Source organism: Peromyscus eremicus, chromosome 5, assembly GCF_949786415.1.
Source record: "Peromyscus eremicus chromosome 5, PerEre_H2_v1, whole genome shotgun sequence".
NCBI classification, from domain to species: Eukaryota; Metazoa; Chordata; class Mammalia; order Rodentia; family Cricetidae; genus Peromyscus; species Peromyscus eremicus.
The window spans coordinates 87,470,531-87,491,108 of NC_081420.1; the positions used below are offsets into that span (position 1 = coordinate 87,470,531).

Genomic DNA, 20,578 nt, shown 5'->3' on the forward strand with positions numbered 1-20,578 from the left:
TTTCTCCAAGCTTGGCATACTGCCCCATGGGTCCAATGTCTGACCACAAAGTAGGAGGCCTGGTTCGGGAGGCCAGAGCCCATCTGTATGCAAAGACTCAGGTTATCCCCATTTGGCCACAAAGTGCCTGGATCTAGGCTGCCCAGCTTTGCCCTGGGAGATCCTGAGAAGACACCTGCCCCAAATGTGTGGCAGGATGCTGCCGGGGGTGGGGGTGGGGGTGGGAGGGGTGGGAGGCTGGCCCCCACCCCTCCCCCAGCAGGAAAGGGAAGCCAGGGTTAGTTGGAAGGAACCCTGAAAGCTGCACCTGCAGCCTCGGCCTGCCCCTACTTGTGAGTCTGTTGTCCTCAGCTCAACACATGGGTTTTCCTCTGGGGCGGCTTAACCTGTCCAACATCAATCTGGCTCTGACCAAAAGCGCACAGATCGATTCCTTTTACTGCTGCTTTGCAGCCACAGGCTCACCATGTGAGTGCAGAGGCAGAGACGAGGGGCAGTGTGTGCTGGAGTGCCTCCCAAACCCAGCCCGGAAGTCTAGCCTATGGTTCGTTCCCAAGGGAGCAGCAGGTTGAGGGAGGGTATGTGCACACAGGCATTCCAGCTGGTTTTGGAGATCCCAGGGGCAGGTGACACCCCAGGACAATGGTAACTCCACACAGCAGAATGGCACCAGGGCTTATTCAGACCCAGAAAAAGGGTCTCCTGCTGTCCACCAAGAGGACAGAGTACCTGGGTCTGTGTTGAAATTCCAGGGACACCATCACCCCTTATGGGAACTATGGGGGCCAGGTGTCCCATAAGCACCCAGTAACATGCACTTGATAGTCAAGTCACCTGCCCAAGGACACAGGAGACCACTGATGTCGGGTGCCGAGGTCCGCAACCAAGGCTGGACACAGGCTGAGAGAATTCCGAGCGGCCAGCCGACGACCCCACCCCCCTCGCCCAAGGCTGCTTTAGCCCTTCTCTTGCTGCTGGCCTCTGCCCACTCTGGGGCACATGTATCACTGCATCCGAGCCTCCCCCAAACAGGACCTCCATATGTCCATCTCACAGCCCAGGGACACCTACAGCGCTCTCTCTGACCTAGTACCTCCCAAGTCCCCACTAATCACAACTTCAGGAACCCACCACAGACCCACAGGGGAGGGCTCAGGACATACTCAGAGCAGATACAAGCCAGGTCATCATCTCTAGGGTGAGGACTTCCAGCAGGGGGACCAAGGGTGGGAGTGGAGTAAGACAATGCAGAAGCCCAAAGCCAAGCATGGTGGGGGAATCAGGAGTTCAAGCCCAGCTGGCAGAGAACAAGGCACTGGGTTCTATCCCCAGCACTTCATAAAGGGTGGTGGCACACTTGAATTCCACTACGTGGGAATGGAGGCAGGAGAATCAGAGGTTCAAGGTCATCTTCAGATACACAGTTTGAGGCCAGCCAGGGCAGAAGACCTTACCACAGAACAAGAGACAGAGATCAGCCAGGGCTACACAGTGAGAGGCTTGTATAAATAAATTAGTCCAGATGTGGTACATGCCTCTAATCCCAGCAAAGGCAGATAGATTCTGAGTTTGAGGTCAGCCTGGTCTACGAAGTTTTTCAGGCCAACCAGAACTACACAGTAAGACTATCTAAATACAATAAACGGGCTGGAGAGAGAGCTCTGCAGGTCAGGGTACTTGCAGCTCTCAGAGAGGATAGTGGTTTGATTCCCAGAACCCATGTGGTGGTTCCCAACCAACTGTAACTCCAGTTTCAGGGGATCTGACGCCCTCTTCTGACCTCTGAGGGTACTGCACACACGTGGTGCACAGACATACATGCAGGCATTCATACATACACAACTTTTTTTTTTTTTTTCAAGACAGGGTTTCTCTGTGCAGCTTTGCGCCTTTCCTGGAACTCACTTTGGAGACCAGGCTGGCCTCGAACTCACAGAGATCCGCCTGCCTCTACCTCCCGAGTGCTGGGATTAAAGGCGTGCACCACCAACACCCGGCTTAAAAAGAAATCTTTAAAACAGTAAATAACAATGTCCAGGTCCCACCCTAGAGATAGGGACTTATCTGAATGGAGGCACGGCCTGGGTATGAGGGTTTTTTGGTTTTTTTTTCTAAACTGTAGTCAATAATGAAACGCCGGAGCCAGAGGCCCCCCCTTTCCACATACTCCATACTCCAGTTAATGATGGCTCCCTCCCTAGAATCCCTTACAGCCAGACCCCCTTTTCACAGTTCCCCAGTGACAGAACAGGCTCTGGTGTTCAAGATTTCCCAGTTACTTACAACCATCCCCCCTTGAGGCCTGACTCCTAGTCTCCCTGAGGCTAGCTCTCAGTCCTCTACCTCCTAAAAGGTGGGCACGGGGAGAGAGGCACCGGGGAGGGAGGGGCAGGTGTCAACCTGGAGCTGGCCAGACTCAGGGGCAACCTGTGCAAGGACTGGGCCTTTGCCCGACAGGGCTGCTTAAGTAGCTTCACCTGGCTGGGGTGGAGGGGGTGCGAGAGCTCGAGAAGCTAGCTGGTGGGGAGAAGAGCCGTGGAAGCCAGATTAAAAGGCCCCCCGAGCGCGCATTGGCAGCCGCCAAGAGCTGCTGTTGGACGCGCTCCCGTTTCATCTGTCTGCACACCTCCCAGCAGCGAGCGCAAGGCTGGGTTCAGAGGAGGCGCTCGATAAATTCTCATTGACAGGAACACTCAGAAACGTCACCTCCCAGGCTGTGGCCTGTGTGCCTAGGGGGAGAAAGGCCAGCGTGGGGAAGAGAAGCCAGCAGCACTGGCGGGCTGCACTTGGCAAGGCCACAGAGATCTGAGACTCCATGGGGGTACAAATTAAAGTGAGTCGGCAGGTCTGCCGCACGCACGCACGCACACACAGCCACCAGGCTGAAATGTCACCTCAAACACCGATCTCTGCAGGTTAGACATGCTCTCTCGCCCCAAGAGCCCAGGAGAGGGAGGGAGAGAGGGAAAAGAGGTGGGATGGGTCTCACGGAGGGTTTGTGGCTGTTGCCACAACACTGGTAATTAACATGCTCACCCCCAGAGGGTTCCCATCCAACCCCACCAGGCTTTGGAGTTACCCAGGCTGGGCATTCCAAGGCTGCAGATGGGGCCAGGAAAAACCGGCCTTGCTGGCTCACTCCGCAAGCCCCTGCGGGTTCCTGGGGGCAAGGGGGAAAAAAAAATGGCAGCTGGCTATTACTCACCAGCGTCTCTAGGAAAGGGGAGGAGATCAGCAGGGGGCTAAGGCTAGACCTCCTTCACAGCAGGGAAATGGACTGCGCCTGCCTGAAGGGTCAAGGGCAGCTAGGGACTCAGTGGGCTCGGCTGGGAGGTGCAGGCCCCAGGTCTACCACAAAGTGGCGCAGACCTCTTCTCTCCTTCCTCTGGCCAGAGATGCAGAGCCCCGAGGTGGCTGCAGTTCTCAAACCACACAGCCCTCTGAGATCTGCAGCTTCCAACTTCCTCCAGAGACAGGGAAGTTACTCACAGCCAGAGGCCGCCCGCCCGCCCGCCTGCCAGAGGGGACAGCTTTGCCAAGAGCAACGGACGCTTCCAAAGGGTCAGGCTTTTTTGGAACCTTCCTGTTACCCTAACCCCATTAAAAACCACCTAGGGGCATCAGAATTGCCCCAGGCCAGCCCCAAGGTTAGCTAAACTTAATCGGGACCTGAGAAGGCCCAGTTCCTAGCAGTTTTAAAATGCTAAATTTAAGGGAACTACAACCCCCTCCCTTTCAACCCTAGCTGGCCAGGATCCTAATAGCTGCCCCCAACAGGTCAGGGCCTGCTCTGGCCTCTCTGCCTTCCTGGTTCAGAGCCTGCCCGGAGGCAGACAGAACAGAGCCCAAAGCCAGGACCAGGCCTCCCACCTCCTTTCCGAAGGCGTGGCTGACCCCGGGTCTCTGGCTGGCTGCTCACCAGCGCCCCCCCTCCCCAGCCTCCTCTGCTCCAACTGCCAGACGAGGCGACAAAAGCCAACCTTGTACCAAGCCATCAGGGCACCCCCCAGGAGGTGGTCAGGCGTGACCCGGTGGCTGTGAGAAGTGTTGAGCAAGCTGCTTCTGTACAGCCGAGCCCCATCGAGTGAGCCTGCCAGCAACCCTGTTCCGGTCCACCCGGTGGGGCGTGACACCCAGCACAGCAGATGACACACGCTGCCAGTCGGAGCCTGTGCTCCGGCCCCCCTCACCTGTGGCGGGGCGACTGAGTGGCTGAGTCAGATACAGCCAGCGCCTCAGGTTCCCCGCCTGCGGGTGGGGGCGGCTGTAAACACAGGCTGAGCAACACTTAAGTAGCCAAGCTTAAGTAACACGGACGCCCAGAGGAAGGCTGCTCGCCAGGGGGGCCCTGTCTTCCTAGGGAAGAAAGGGTAAACCAGTCTCAGGCAGATTGAGACACAGCCAAGCGCCCAGCCAGGACCTCCTGCCTCTTTGTCCCCCGGTGCTGGAAATCGGCTTAGGCCTGATGCTCCCCCCCTAGAGCGAGGCTGCGCCTTTTGTTCCGGCCCCCTTTACAAAAGGATCTTGTGATTTTTTTTTTCCCCTTCCATTTGGTGGTCCCGCTTTTTGTTTTCAAACCCCAACCTGTGTGGGCCCCAACCGCGGCAGATAGGACACCGCAGGGGCTAGCAAACGTCTAGTGTGCTTTAAACGCACCAAGACAAAAGCTGGTTTGCAAGCGCCAAACCGACCCAACTCGGGCTGGCACCCCCACCCCGGGCGGCAGGTGCGCGGGGGCGCCCCTTGCTCGCTCCTGGCTCCGATGCCCAGACCTGCGGCCCTAAGCCTACTCCGCGCGGTCCTAAGCGGCCCCCGCCACCTCCCCGCGCTCCGAGAGGCGGGCAGCGGGGAGGGCAGCCCAGCTCCCGCTCCGCCTCCACGAAGGGAATTTAATTAGCCTGCCGGAGAGGCGGCGGGCGACGAGGTGTCTCTGGTGCTGCAATATAATTGAATCGGCTCCACTCGGGCGGGCCACTCGCCGTCAGCGCGGCCGCGGGGGGGGGGGGGGGGGGGGGGGGGAGGAGGCGCATCCAGGCGGGGCGGGAAGGGCCGGGCGGGGGGCGCCGAAGTCCCCTTGGGCCGCCATCCCAGACAAGGCAACTCGGTCCCCAGCACCTGCCTGGGCGCCCCCCGCCCCATCCAAAGTTTTGTTTCAAACCGCGAGCCCCGGAGCCGCCCCCGCGTACTTCCGCGGCCGCAGACCCCGCTGCACCCAGCGCGCGCGCGCGCGCGCGCAACCGAGACTGTGGCTTCGGGTCGGTCGCGCGCCCCGCGCTTCCAGTCCTCACACCCGCGGGACCTGGCCCCGGCCGTTGGCGCCCCTCCCGAACCCACAAACTTGGGGGGGGACGGAGGGAACCCCCGCCACCCCCACCCCCACCCGCGCGCTCACCTTTCATGCCAGGGCCCCGCTGCTCTGCCGCGCCTGATACATGCCGGAGCCACCGTCGCCCGGGTTTGTCTGAACTGCTTATCTCACCCGGGGCTGCGCGGCGGCGGCTCGGCCGCTCGGGGAGGTGGAGCTTCCGGGGCCTGGGCCAAGAAACACCTGCTGCTGTCGCCGCCGAGGACACACCCAAGCGCAACGCCGCCCACTCCCCGGCCCCGGCTCGCTCCCGGCGCCCTGACCTCAGCCGGCGGGAGGTGTCGGGTTTCAGCCGCAAGCGCACGCGCGCGCACCGACGGACCGCCCGGAGCACCCAGCGCGGTCACAGCCCGCCGGGTAGGTGCCGCCCCCGCGCTCCTGGCGACCCCGGCTGGACTGTCGGGGGATCTCAGAGGCCTCCGAGGCCACTCATCTCCAAGAGTAGGGAGGAGTGGCTTACAGCATGCCTGCCATATCCGAGCCTCACAGCCGCCTCCCCAAGCGCCTGGAACAGTGCCTGGCACCTGGCCACCCACTAAGCGAGGGGAGGGATAAACCCAGCGCTCAGGAGCTCTTTCCTTGTGCTGGGTGGAAGGGACCACACAATATAGGCCGTTGACCTCCCTGGTTCTCCAAGATCCGTGACCTACTACCCCAACTCTATAGGACTTAAGAGCTCAGGCTGCGAGCCTCTGACCCAAAGTTTTACAAAGTCTCCATCTCGTTTTAAGGGATTTTGGGGAAAGCCATGTGGCAGGGGTCGAGTTCTTTAAGGAGCCCATGTTTGAAAAGCTGAAGTCCACGGAGGCGCCGCTGCGCCAGGGGCATCATTAAGTAGCTGGGGTTGCGGTCAGAGGCGAGGCCGCCGCCTCCAGAAACTGGCACAACCCACCGCGCCAATGGCCCCAGCGCACCGCCTTCCCATTCCTGGCGCCCCCACCCACCCTACCTCACCCGGGCACTTCACCGGGATGACTCAGGGAGCGTCCTGAAATTCCTCGGCACCCATAGGCGGCGCGGAGAGGGACTGTGGGCCCCAGCCTTCCCGCCCCCAACGCGACGGACGCAAGCGACCGGTCCCCAAAGTACCCCCTCCCGCCATCCGGGAGGCTCGGAGTCACAGGGCTGGCCTGACAGCCGGGGTACCGCGGCCCGGCCAGCATGTAGGGAGCAGCCGACGAGGTGGCAAGGTCGCCGTGAGGTCCCGGGGTCTCCCCCCCCCCACCCGCCCTCTCTGCACAGCTCTGATCCTCCGCTTTTATGCTTTCAAGCCCGGAGGCCACTACACCCCCGGGGGGGGGGGGCACCCCAGCGCCGCTGCGGGTTTCAACTTTCCACCGCGGTGCCAGCCCCAAACCTGCCCCAGGACATGCCCGCGCAGTGCTCGGCAGGCGCGCGCCGCCTCCCCCGCCTTCCTCCCTCCCGCGCCAGCCGGGACAGCGCCGGGAGCGAGCGCGGGCGCCAGCACCCCCCGTCCATCTGTTCCCGATGACGCCGGCGGCGGGCAGCGCTCGGGGCCCGCGCCAGCAGAAGCCGCCGATGCCGCGGGGCGGGGGCGCACGCCGGGCCAGTCTTGCACAAGCCCCTAGCCGACCACAAACGACTAGGGAAACGGGCGGGCAAAGGCAGGCCGAATTACTGCTCCTACCTGCGGCCACCCGGCCCCTGGCCCCACACACGCGCCGCGGCCTTTGGTCCACGCGTTAGTTTGAGCCGCCCCCCGGCAGCGTGGCCCCTGCAAGTTTTAAGATGCTCACGGTCCGGCGGATGCACCGGGCTTCCCGGGCGTCGGGGATTCCGGGGAGGAGAACAGGAGGGGGAGGGGAGGACAGGGAGGTGTCAGAAGAAAGAAACAACTGGCCTCGAGCCGTAAAAACAAAATGAAAAACCTCCCGGGCGGGTCCAGCCCCTTTCCCACCTGGATTACTGGCTGTGGGGGGAGGGGAGCGACATGTAAATGAGCAGCTCGCACCTGGCTGCGCTGCCTGCAGGCCAGGTTCCCCAGGTAACAACCACGGGCTCTTCCTCCAAATCTTGTAGCACCTTTCTCCCTTGGGAAGGGGTGTCTTGGAGGCCAAGTTCGTTCACCTGTTTGCTGGGGACCAGAATGGCCAAGCTATAAATTTGTGGGTGACCACTATGAGCTACCACCTGTTTCTGTTATTTTTTTTTTTAAGCTGGCCACTCCCTCTCATACACTCCAGCTCTACTAAAGCTGTCGCCCGCCACCCGGGCTTCAGTTGAACTTGCCCAGAAGTGCTCAAGGGTACAAGCATGCAGGTGAACCAGGCATCCTCCCCAGCTTCTCCAACCAGGAGTCGGTCCAACCTAGACTGTCCAAGGTAGCAAAAGAGTGACAGACACCCCTGGTGGCCACAGGGGGACAGCAGCGAGCCAGCTATGTGCACCCAGGCCAGAAAATGCTGGCAGGCACCAGGAGATGGATGGCACTCACTGTCACTTCCCTGCCCCAGGAAATCAGTAATCCCAGAGCAGAGCCTCTGAGTTTAAGGGTGGAAACCGCCCTCCTGCAGCCGTGTGGCCCCTTGCTAACTAGCCGTACCCTGTCTGGAGCCTACTGCTAATTCCTGACTCCAATGCTAAAGCGAACCTTCCTCTGGCCGCCCTCCTCCTCCCTCAGCAGCCGCTCCACCCCACCAGCAAGCCTAAGCTACACAGACTTCCCTCTGTGGGTTTCTGTTTGTTGTTTCTCGAGACAGGGTCCCTCTGTGTAGTTTTGGCTGTCCTAGAACTCACAGACTCACAGAGATCCGCCTGCATCTGTCTCCTGAGTGCTGGAATTAAAGGTGTGCACCACCATCCACCCTCTGTGGGTTTCTTTCCCTCAGGTCCCATTTGTTTGGGAAAGCTGGCTGAGAAAAGATTTGAGACAGAAAGTGCCAGGGGGCAGTCCTGAGAGGTGGAAGAACCTCCTAGCTCATGATGATTGCCTGCCCCAGTACAGAATCACTCAGCTCTCCTTCCAAGGGTTCTGCCACGCTAGGCCTCTAAGAATAGGAAGCAGGAGCCCCTAGCTCCTCACAGCTAAGGTGGGTCTCTGCAAATCCCACCCTTTCTGGGAGCCTGGGACCTCAGAAACCTTCCCCAGGGCAGATGAACTTCACACTTGAGACAGGAGGGGTTTCTAGGCCTGGAGGGACTGCCAGAAAGAAAAGCACACTGCCTCAGGACCAGGACAGGTGTGGGCACGTATCCACTGGGCAAACAATCCGTCCCTGGGACTGATTCACAAGGGCCTCCCCAGAAACAAACTGGAAACTGCACAGCGGCAGCTCAGGAGGCCGGAGGGCAGACACCAGAGGCTCACAGGTCAGGTGGGCACGTGAGGCAGCAGGGTCCGGAAGGTGTGAGGGCTGGGTGACAGCTCAGGGCATCCCCACCGAGGTCGGCTTCCCATCTGAGCCAGCACAGATGCCCAGCCCTGTCTAAAGTGAGCCCTGGGTGCCTGCCGGGTGGCAGTCTTGCCTTCGGAGGGTCTTTCCTATTCTGCATCCGTCTGGGGGTAAGCAGGGAGAAGACGCAAGATGAAAACTTAACAGGTGTGTTTGCCACTCTGACCAGCTGCTCTCACCAGAGGCGGCTGTCACCTCCTCTTAGTCACCTGGCACCTCCATGTACTGGAGCCCTAGACTCTAGCACAGACCAGAAGTAACGATCACATAGCCACTTTCCCAGCACAGAGCTACTGAGCGCTTGTCATGGAGTGCCCTCCAGGCTTGGCGAGGCAGGTGGTGACCTCTACTACCCAAGAATCAGGAGACCCAAGAATGTTAATTAACCTGCCTCAGGCTCAGAAATTGGAACACGAGGCTGACAGAGACAGTTGCGACACCTGGCAGCATTCCCGAAGCCGCCCCCCCCCCCCATGCCCCGACTAAGAAAGCTTCAGCAGGGTTTGTCACCCCAGTTACTCCAGAGACTGTGGTGTGTGTGTAAGGGGGGCGGGCGGGCGGGCGGGTGTCTCTGAGTTCAAGTTCTTCCTCTGCAGCGTAGAGAAGCCTTGTGGAAGGAAAGGCAGACCCGCCAGGCTGCTGGCCTTGATGTCTCCGGATAAATGGTAACCTGAAAACCATCTGGGTTTTGACGGGCTTTGAAGGGCTCAGGAGTCAAGAGAGGGGTCTGCCCAGCCCCCACCCACCCTCACCACCTGGGCCATGCTCTCCACTGCAGCTACCAAGCCCTCAAAAAAAAATCTCCATTTTCTCTTCCCTGTCCCATATTGGTGGCCATTCTTCAAAGCTCTGCTTAAATCTATCTTCCTAGAAGGCTTTCCCATCCCTGCCTCTGGAAGTCACCTTTTCAGGCTGGCCTTGCCCATTCAGGTGGCGGTGGGCCCGGAATGACAGGCCAGCCAGGTACTAAGGTCTCCTGGCAGGGCCTGGGAAACAGCATTTATCCTTACTAAGCTGTTCAAGGGGGTATGGGTTGACACCCTGTGGTGGTGGTAGTGGTGGTGGTGTTTCAGATGTCCCCCAGCCCAGTCTGAGTGTCCAGAGGGGAAATCCACCCTGTCTCACAGCAGTGACTGCTCTGGGCTGGCAAGCAGGCTCTACACCCCTGTAACTCAGGCGTGCTGACCCAGGAGGACATGATGGAGGACAGCAGGGCCTGGAAGACAGCCAGTGTCCTTCCAGAGAGGACCCCGACCTCCTCCCTCCATCTAGGACGCTGTCTAACGTCTGTTGGGGACTAAGGTCACCCAGGCAGCAGGAAGGGGTTAAGACCTGGCAGATCCCCTCGGCCCATTGGGGAGTTTTCCTCTTAACCCTGGGCCTCGGGCGCCACTTCCTGCGCTTTCAGCGCCGGCTCCCACCCGCGCCCCGCACACAGCTGCACTCCTTTACAATCAGTTAACAGCTGTTTTGCATAGATTTTCAATTCTAATTGCCTCGCTTTGTGAGCGCCTCGGAGCCCCGGTGAATGGGGACGCCGTGGCGCACGGCTGGAAGGCGGGCGGGAAGAGGGCACTTGAGGGGAGAAGAAGGGAACCAGTGTGCGCAGGCTGCCTGCCTTTATGTCTCTAAACAGGAGAAGAATGTCCTGGCCACCAACTGACCCAGCTCCTGCATCTCCACCCGCGGCCTCCAAATTTGTACCAAACCCTGGCTGGGCCTCCACCACCCTGTGACCCAGCCTCTAACCCCACCCCCACCCCCCAGCCAGGAGCAGCTTCCTACCATGCAGACTCAAGGCCCCTCCCCCTGCAAGCACCCCTCCACCTCAGGCTACCCCCAAGCCCTTCTGAGCCACCAGCTCAGATCCCCCCCATCCCCCGCCCCTCCAGCTCTCTAGTACTCAGATATGGGAAGCTAATTGGACAATGAAGTTGAGTAGGGAGGAATCACGCTCTCTGGAGACAGCTGGCATCTATAAAAGAGAAATATTTGCATTTAAAACCTTTAAACTTTATATGGCTGGGCCAGGGCCAAGCAGGGGAGGAGGGGGTGGAAGGGGAGTATCTGGACCCTCCAGGGGACAGAGACTCCTGGGAGAAGCTCTGGGGTTGCTGGTACAAGATTTATGTCACCAAGAGCAGGCCAGTGGCCACTGGCCTGGTCCTGCTAGGTTCAAATCCCCTTTGGCTTATGAAGTCGTGAGGAGAACTTACATCTGCTGGGCTGAGGGTCCTGGCTGGACCACGGCTGTCCCCAGTGCATGCAGAGTCCCCAGGGACTCTCACTCCAACTCCATTACAGTGCCTTTCCCCTGTGGTGGGGAAGAGGCAGGGCTGCTTACCCAGGCCCCTCTGGTGGCTTGCAGCCTCATCCCTATTCACCAAACACCCACACGGTACAGTCTGTGAGGCTAACTGATGTGCCATGGGGGCGATACCACCTGGGGGGCCCTTGTCCTGCATCCCAGTGCCATCCAGGTGGGATGCCAGCGTTCCATTTCCTTGCGTGCCTACTCCCCATTTTTCACATTTCAGAGAAACCTGGCCACACTTCCCCCACTGTCAACATTTGTGATGGAGAGCCAGGAGGCCCTGTCCCTGAGTGGTCTTATTTTAGCAGGCTTTTATGAAAGCGCCGAACAGTCAGAATCTCGAGTCCTGTCTACCTGGCAGGCCTGTGTGGAAAGAGAAAAGCCCAGACAGACAGCAGGACCCTGGCTTCAAGGGCATGCAGCACAGGCACACACACACACACACGCGTGTGTGTGTGTGTGTGTGTGTGTGTGTGTGCATGCGCGCGTGCAAATGTGTGTCCAAGAGTGGTGCCCAGCAATTGATGAGAGCTCCTGTCCTCTTCACCAACGTCAATTACACAAAACCCCATTTACCGTGAGCAAGCTGCCCTTCCCTGTTTCTGTTCCTGGCAGAACTGGGTCCTGGGCCTGGACTGCCTGTGTTCACACTTGGCGTTGAGGCCTGTGAACGATGAACACACACACACACACACACACACCATCAGCTTGTTCATTTTTACCTCAGGGCCACTCGCTGGCCCTTGAAGAGCTCCTGTCTCCGTGGTTTCCCATCTACCCACCGACCCTTACGCCTTTCTTCGATGGCCCCTAGACCAAGTACCACTCAGGGATCATTCAAAAACAAGCTGTTTATTTACCTCCCTCTGTGGTGCTGGGGCTGGACTGTCCCAGCAGATGCTACCAAGTGCTTCATGAAAAAAGTTTCCAAGTGTCAAGAGCAAGCCTTTGAATACAGCTCCCGAGTCCCGGTTCCTGCTTATAAGAGGGGACACCAGTATGTGTGTGGCTGGTGCCCCGGTTTCTAGTGACCTGCAGACAGCACCACCCATCCCTACCTGCCTGGGGATAGGAACCTAGAAAGCCATGATCAGGGACCAGGGCTACCGTGAGTCACCAAATTCCTTCCGTTTGGCATGAGGAAGAAATGACAGGGAATAACAGAAAAATGGAGTTTGACAAGTGACCACATCAAGGGTGGCCCACCCCTTTATCCTTCCATCCTAATGGTACAAGTGTCAGGCCAGCAACAAAGAGAGCACAGCCCTTTGTATGCTTTAGGTCTCATGGCTTGGCTGGTCACCTCCAGACACATGCCTGTAGGTTGTCAGCCCAGCCCACCTGTGAAGCAATAACCAAGTAGCCAAATTACGGTGGAATGTTAAGCCATGAAAAAGTAATGGGGCCCTGATATGTGTTCTATGGTAGATGAACACAGGGACAACGAACAGACACAACTATACAAGTGTCCCGCACAGATGTTCATACCAGTACCCCTCACAATGGTCAAAGGGTGGTGATAACTTGTGAAAGCTGGGGGATGACTTTTAAAAGTGTGATATATCCATTCAGTGGAACAGCGTTTGGCTCTGAAAAAGAAAAGAAGCCCAGGTGTGGTGGTTCATGTCTCTAATCCCAGCATTCAGGAGGTTGGAGCAGGACAAAGCACATAGATCCTGGCTTAAGAAAGAAAAAAAGAGCCATGTGTGGTAGCACACGCCTTTAATCCCGGCACTCAGGAGCCAGAAGTAGGCAGATCTCTGTGAGTTCAAGGCCAGCCTGGTCTACAGATCGAGTTCCGGGACAGCCAGAGCTACACAGAGAAACCCTGTCTCGAAAAACTAAAGAAAGAAAGGAAGGAAAGACGCAAGCAAGTTTTCAGACATGACAAGTCTGAAAAGCACAGTACTGAGGGACAGAAGCCAGACCAAAGGGTGTCACAAATAAGCCATGTCCAGAATGGGCAGATCCACAGAGGCAGAGAGCTGTGGATTAGCAGCTCCTCAAGGGAGGGGTGGCTGCTCTTGTGGGAGCTGTTTCCTGGGTGACAGGACTGTTCTGGTTCAAGAACGACAGGCGCCGGGTGGTTGCACAACGCTGTGTACGTGCTAAATGCCACTGGACTGTGTCAGTTCGGAGGGTTTTTTTTTTTTTTTTCTTTTTGAGACAGTAGCTTTACTCTGTAGCCCAGGCTAGCTTGGAACTTAAGACCTCTCTGCCTCAGTTGGAATTACAAGTGTAAACACTGCTTTTTTTTTTTAAAATCAATTATTTAGCATGTATATGTGTGCACACATGTACCACAGTATTAGTGTGAAGGTCAGAGGTCAACTTCCAGAAGTCTTTCTACCATGGAGGTTCTGGGGACTGAACTCAGATCATTAGACTTAGAGGCAGACATCTCCCTGGCCCAGCACTGTACATTTTAAAATGGTGTCCTCCCCTGACATTTGGCTTTTCTATACAGTTGAAAATGACTTTGAGGCCCGGCGGTGGTGGCGCACGCCTTTAATCCCAGCACTCAGGAGGCAGAGCCAGGCGGATCTCTGTGAGTTCGAGGTCAGCCTGGTCTCCAAAGCGAGTTCCAGGAAAGGCGCAAAGCTACACAGAGAAACCCTGTCTCGAAAAACAAAAACAAAAAAGAAAATGACTTTGAATGTATTGAAAGCTTGGTCCTCTTCCCTCCCCCTCCTATATTCTGGAATTATAGGTGGGGTCACTGTACACTTTCAAATGGAAGTCGTGGACTGGGGTAGAGTGGGTGTTTTCCAGGGGACTCCAGTAGACCCTGGAAACTCCCCTTCTTCTAGCACCCTGGCCTGTGGGCATTTCGGACATATGGTCACAGGAAACAGTCACATGCCATTGAGCCTTGCTCCAGGGAACTTTCCCAGGCTCATGGGTACTCTGTGGACACACACACACACACACACACACACACACACACACACACACACACAGAGGCAGCATTAGTATGTGGCTCTCAGCCCTCAGGCTAGAAAGGTCACCATGTTCCATCCCTCCTGCTGAGGTCCCCAAAGCTGCAGGCCTCCTGCCTTCCCCAGCCTCCAGGCCTGCAGCTCTGAGCAGCCGGGGGTGGTGGCGCTGGAATGCACACACCTATCTCCGCACAGGACCTCCAGTGACCTGGGCAGGACTGGGGGAGGGGGCAGAGCAGCCCAGGCAAGAGCAGGGGGAGCCAGGTAGGTGGGGGGCCCCAATCCTGGACCCCTGTCCTGAGGAGGAATGGCTCTTAAGGGGGGACTGGAGGGCAGTGGCCAGGAGGGACTTGTGTTCTCCCCCATGGGTATATTTCCACCTCCCGAACTTGCACACTCACAGACCCAGGATTCCCGGGGCTCCTCCAGAGCACTGCAGGAGTGACCCTGCTTCCTGCAGGTGACAGTGTTGTCTCTGCCTGGATAGGAGCAAGGAAGGCCACACCAAGTCCCAGTCCAGGCCACCCTACAGAGATAGCCACATATTCCAGGAGACAGAGGTCTGGGGGTATCCCCCAGGGACTCCACACGCACCCACACAGACCCTAAGGATTCCTTACAAATGTACTTGGGTGTCCAGGCTCTGTGATTCTCTCTGGAAATTTAAAAGCCAATAGAGAGCTGAACTGCTCTAAGCAGGCCCCCTCAATCATACACCTCCCAGACCAGGAGCATCCCCCCCCCCCCCCCCCCCCCCCGCTACCCTCGTCTTCGTCACACTGACATTGGTTGGAAGACCCATAATGGCCCATGCTCAGCCGACTGCTAGGAGCCTTCCTGTGGTACCTGAGACTCAGTCTGTGTCACGGCTGCAGACCCTGGGGTTGGTGTTTCAGCCAGGGAACATTCTTCTAGAATGACTCTCTTGTTTTTCCTTTAGTTCTTTTGAAATAAGGGTCTTTTTCTGTAGCCCAGGCAGCCTCACACTCTGGACCCTCCTGCCTCAGCTTCCTGAATACTGGGATTATAGGCGTGGGTTCGCCAGCTGGCTGAATCCCTACCTGTTGTTTCTCGTTCTCCGATTCCTGTCTCGATCTTCCCATTGCCTGTCATCAGAGTCCCAAACTGTCATAGAAGCCATCAGATCCCAGAGGCCTTTATGGCTTGAAAACTCCAGGAGGTAAACAACACACAGGGAACTGAACCCTCACCTCCCCAGGAATGAGCCCTTGGCATGCCTGGAGAGGAGGTTCTGGAGTCCTCAAAGTCAAGGCCAGGTCTTGTCTTTGCAAGCTCTGGGCAGCTCCAAGGATCCTCTGGCATCTGCTCTCATGTTTATGTCATTATAATTTGGTGTCACAAGCTGAAATAACCAACAAGCGAAGGTTAGACACAAGCCTTGTCACCGTGGGAAGTTCTGGGTGTCAAACTTCTGGCCACTTCCTAGTGCTCCTGTGAGTGGCAGCAAGCCTCAGCAGCAAGACCTAGCCCCAGACCCTGCCTCAGTTTCCCCCCCAATCCTCAGGCTCTGCCTTTCCCCAGATGGGCCTTCCCTTGCCCCTAAGTGCTGCACCTGGGTTGTGTCTACAAGCGCCTCTTCCCTACCTATGGCATGGAGCAGAGTCCAGCCTCGCTGAAAGCTGCCCCACGGTGACCACTCTGCCTGCATTCTCTGACTCCCCAGGGACCTGGCAGGCAGCAGGGACTGCCCTCTCCTGCCATCTGTCCCTCTGCCTCCAATAGCAGCACTTCCTAGTTCAGTGAGTGGCGTTTCTCCTTGGCCCGCTCTGGGGCTCCCCAAAGGCTGCATCATTTACTGTCTCTAATCTCAAGATCGCGTATTTGGAATCTAGACACCGTATTTCTAACCTCCCGGACCCCACAGTGGGCCTTGGAGAAGCTCAGCCCCTCCCCAAGCCCTCGGCCTCCTCCTCTCTCCAGCTCTGCTGGGCCTGGAACCCTGCTTGGGCCTTCCAACCCTCCACTTTGAACAGTTCCCCTCTCTATAGTCCCAGACCAAAAAGCTCACCTCTTCCAGGGAGGCTTCCTGGCCGTGGCCCACGCTGACACCCACCCCTACCCCTTTACTTCCTATTTCCACTGGGCTCAGTGACCCAGGGTAGAGTCCCAGCTTTCACCTCGATGTGAGCACCTGGTGAGGTAGAAGCCGCTTCCGCTACCCAAGTGCACCCCTCAAGACACAGTAGTAAAGAAGGGGTGCAGGGGGCCCTAGAGGACTCAGAGAGCCCAGTTCAGAAATGACCACACTTGTCTTCCAGCGCCAGGATGTCACATCTGTGTGGCATCTGGTCCCTCCTGTCTAAGAGCATCAGAAAATGGATGTGACTTTGCTGCTTCTTCCCAGCTCCAGATGATCTTAAAAGCCACACACAGCCCACGCAGCACACCCTAGCATCGCCTAAAAACTAGGCTGTGCTCTCAGCACCAAGCACACATCACCACACCCTCCTGGGGGTGACAGGCCTGCAGAGAGCCCAGCTTTCCCTCGGGTTCTGCTGGCTCCCATCTCAGGAGCCGAGCCCCCTCCCACACTCGCCCTCTGCACTGACCTGCCTGGCTGGCAATCTGAGCTCAGGGTTAGCACAGCCCAGCTCAGGAGTTCTATTCCTGGCTCATCCAACAAACTGCTCCTGACCTTGGGAAAGTCCCCCATGCTGCTCTGCCTCCTTCCAAGTATTCCCCATTAATAAACCAAGGTAGCACCTTAAAACTAGGCTCTACTACAGGCTGCTGTGTAGTGTTGAGTGGTCTAGAGAGGAAGCTGGGTCCCTGGCCAGCTGTGCAGAGGTACAGGAAGACACATTTACGGAAGACCCGAAACCCTCAGAAGCCACAGACCAGAGAGAGGGTCACAGCCCCAGGGCCTGACCAGGGGAGACCTTAGCGGGCCTATGTAACAGGGGGACAGCTGTCACAATACTGTTAGAGAAAGAAGGCACGCAGAGAGCTTTGCCTGCTCACAGTTGGGGTGACAGCCTCACCTGTCCCCCAGGTGACAAGTCTGCACAAGTCAGATGAGAGCAGATGGAGGGATGGGGAGAAGGAGACGGGAGAGGGAAGAGGAAAAGGGGGGAGCAGAGGGAGGAGGAACAGGAGGAGGAGCAGGAAAGAGTAGGAGGAGCAGGAAGAGCAGGGGGAGGAGGGACAGGAGGAGGGGCAGGAGGAGGGGAGGGTAGCGAGGGCCTACAATGGCAGCTGAGACAAGGTGGCTCACAGCCAGAGCAGGGCACGACACACGCAAGTCCTACAGGTCACCTCCACGGCTGCTGTGTGCCTGGCACCCCCTGGCTCCACCAGCAAGCACCCACTGGCCAAGCCACCACATTAAAGCCGAGTCACTGTCCTACCTGTCTCCATCAGCACCGCTGACATGGGAATCTGGGACAGGTCTGGGAGCCAACATCCTCAGACCACCCCACTCTTCACTGGACCCCGCATGGGAACCACTCAAAGGCACCAGCTCTTTCTGTCATCAGGCTGTGGTGTGATCCTCTTTTACACATTAATTTCAAGTGATTCCCCTCCCTCCCAACAGGATCTGAGGAAGCGTTAGGAACTCCTGTTTATTCTTTTTATGGTTTCTCCAAGAGGCTCCCAGTAACAGAGGGGAATTACATTCAGAGAGAATTGGGTCCCTGGAGTAAGTCAACGTTACTCATTTAACAACTTCTGTGGGTGCCGGAGATGTGAGCGGGCTGTACCCAAAGATATCTCCTGCGGTTACTGGGAAATTTAATTCACAACAGCCAAGGAAAATAATTAAGAGGCGTGGGAGGGGTGGGCCCAGAGGCGACATGGCTACAGGGAAGGGGTGGTGTCGCCTTGATGGTGCTGGCACCTGCCACTACCCTGCCACCCAGTGACCACAGGTCCCAGGTGCCTCAGAGCCCATTGAAATGAACATACATGGCCCACTCAGCCAGGCCACCCAGCCACAGGGAGTAAGTAGCCCCAGCCCAGGGTGCCCTGCCATGTCCACTTAGGTACACTCTCCTGGCCTTAGTTGGGACTCCTGCAGTGGTGATTGGGCTCAGCTGTCCCCATGTGGCTGTGTGAAGAGCTGGTTCTGTCTTAGGCCTCCAGTGAATCAAGCGGGGCTATTTCTGGAAGGTCAAAGCTGGCTTTTAACATGCATCTTGGGTGGCAGGCACCATGGGAGCCAGGCAAGAAGGAGGTTTGCCTCAAAAGCCTACACAGACACAGAAAGGGCCAGGGAGGTCTGAGGTCCAGGCAGTCCACCAAACTGCCTTGTGGAACACAGCACATCACATGGGGACGGGAGGCTGGCCGCCCCAAGGGGCATTTGCCTAGCACAGGAGGAAGAACAAGCCAGGCCAAGAAGAGAAAACCAGAGAAGCCCTCTCCAGCGGCCCGTGAGCTGCAGCGGCATCTCGGACTGCATCAGCTGCTTTCATGTCCGTGGTTCCACAGCACAGTCCACAAACCTGGGAGAACATGGCCAGTCCCACCATTCCTAGACGCAGTGGGGCCCAACTGCCACCAAATCGCCCCTGGATGGGCCAGAGACACCAAGTGACTGGCCTCAGGCCACACAGCACCACAGACAGACGGCAACTGAAACATGAGTCCAGGCTCAGTCCACCCTCCCTTACCCAGTTAGGAAGAATCCAGAAAGATCTAGCCCGAATCCAGTTACAGCTGAAGGCAACCCATCTTTGTTTATTTAAGAATGCCTCTGAGTCGATCCAGAAAAACCTGTCATAGAAAAGCTGTCACAGCCCCATGTGGCCACGAAGAACTTGGAATGTGGCTGGTGTGACTAAGAAACAGAATTGTTAGGTTCATTTAATTTCAAGTATCAATAGCCACGTGTGGATAGGGGTGCCATGTGGACTGGACATTGGGGTCTAGCCATGGCCACAGTCTGTGAACCAAGGAAAGAGGCAGCTGAGCCCAGAGGTGCATATATGTTTACAGAGAAACAGGCAGGACATTTGAAAAGCCCAGCACAGCCTTGGAGAGTTTGGCCCCCAGGTCCCCCTTAGGGAGGCTTGAAAAGCCAAGTCTAGAACATTACAAAAGCCATAGTTCCTTCCCCGTCCCCAGTGAAACTGCTTTAGGACCTCACCTCACAAGGCAACACAGGGGTCTGAGGCTAAGGTTGGTCAGGTCCCATTTTCGGGTGGGTGAGGAGACAGATGGGAAAACAGGCATGGAGGGAGCCTGGAAGGAAGGACAGAAGAGTGGGTGGCAGAAGAAGGGAAGATAGACAGAAGGAATGAGAAAAGAATGGTTGGGTGGGTGGGTAGATGGATGGGTGGATGAATGGATGGATGGGTAAATGGATAGGTTGATGGATGGGTGGATAAATGGATGGATAAATGGATGGGTGGATGAATGGATGGATGGGTAGATGGATAGGTTGATGGATGGGTGGATGGGTGGCTGTTGGATGGATGAATGGATGGATGGACAGATGGACAGATGGATATAAAGACAGATGGATGAATGGACAGATGGGTTGATGGATGGATAGACAGGCAGAGGGATGAGAGATAGATGGGAGAAAGTTGGGGAAAGGGTGGATGATGCATAGAAGGAAGGAAAAATGGATGGTGAATACAAAGGAAAGAAGGATAAAGAATGGGTTGGTGACTTAATGATGGAAAAAGAGAATTTATCTGACTTGCCCACAGCCTAGACATATAGAGCCAGTCCAGAAGCATCCTAGAAGCAACTGTGGGCTTCAGGAGAGAGACACTGGTGTTGCAGATCGGTACAGGAGGGCAGTGAATGAGCTTCAGCTGTGTGCAGTGGCGATCCTCATTCCCATAATGCTCTAAATCTCAGTATGTGGTCTTGAGCACCTAGATTGTCCTCTGTGGAGTTGGGAAGGCAGAGCTGGAGTCTGGAGAGAAGAGTAGCTTCACCTTCATGAGTCTCTGTGCATGCCTACGCAGGAAGGCCCAGACAGGAGCATGCAGGCCTTGCAGGGAGCAGGTGGACTGGGGAGGGGCTGCAGGAATACTCTGGAATCTTGATGCCCATCAGTATTCAGCCCTGAGGAGCACAGGGTCTGAGAAGGCAGAGAGGGCTGCCCTTCTCCTACACCCCACCTACTTGCTCTCCCAGAAAGCATTTCCGGGTCTACCCCACCACACTACATCATACCATTTTGGGTACTGGGCATAGTCTGTGGGCTGGTAACAAGCACCTCACATCCGCATCTGCCATGAGGCACTGGACATGCAGCATGGCTCTGACCTGATCTGTCCTTTGATCGTAACAAGCCCACAGCCAGGAGACAGGAGTGAGGGACGGGCTGGAGAGCCTGCGGACCTTGACCAGACATCTCACAGCCAGGGTACAACCCACGCAGGTCCCGAGCAGTGGAAGTGCTGGACGACACCGTGAAGGCGCTGATCGATGCATGCATGAATGTCTGTGAGGATGGGTAAATGAAGAGCAACTGGAAGCAGTCCTGGTATCCAGGGGGCTGAAGACCGGCAGAAGACCAGCCTGAATGGCAGGCGGCCCCCAGGAAGGCCCAGCCAGGCGACCAACC

General features: G+C 57.1%; 1 protein-coding gene and 1 long non-coding RNA gene across 5 annotated transcripts in view; one reads left to right on the forward strand and one right to left on the reverse strand.

The window, feature by feature from the left end:
• The window catches only part of Gse1 (Gse1 coiled-coil protein), a 337,518-nt gene that overhangs the window by 37,760 nt on the left and 279,180 nt on the right, over positions 1 to 20,578 (reverse strand). The window contains exon 1 of one of the 4 annotated variants that reach the window (XM_059263916.1): positions 5,393 to 5,666. The exons of the other annotated variants lie outside the window; for them this stretch is intronic. Within the exon in view, the coding sequence (XP_059119899.1) occupies positions 5,393 to 5,399 (7 nt within the window). The 5' untranslated portion in view covers positions 5,400 to 5,666. Of the gene's footprint in view, positions 1 to 5,392; positions 5,667 to 20,578 lie in introns of those variants that run through there. 4 annotated transcript variants of the gene reach the window in all.
• LOC131911653 (uncharacterized) lies at positions 5,256 to 8,187 on the forward strand. The gene is made up of 2 exons (XR_009379412.1): positions 5,256 to 5,722; positions 6,097 to 8,187. It is a non-coding gene; the product is annotated as an uncharacterized LOC131911653 (long non-coding RNA).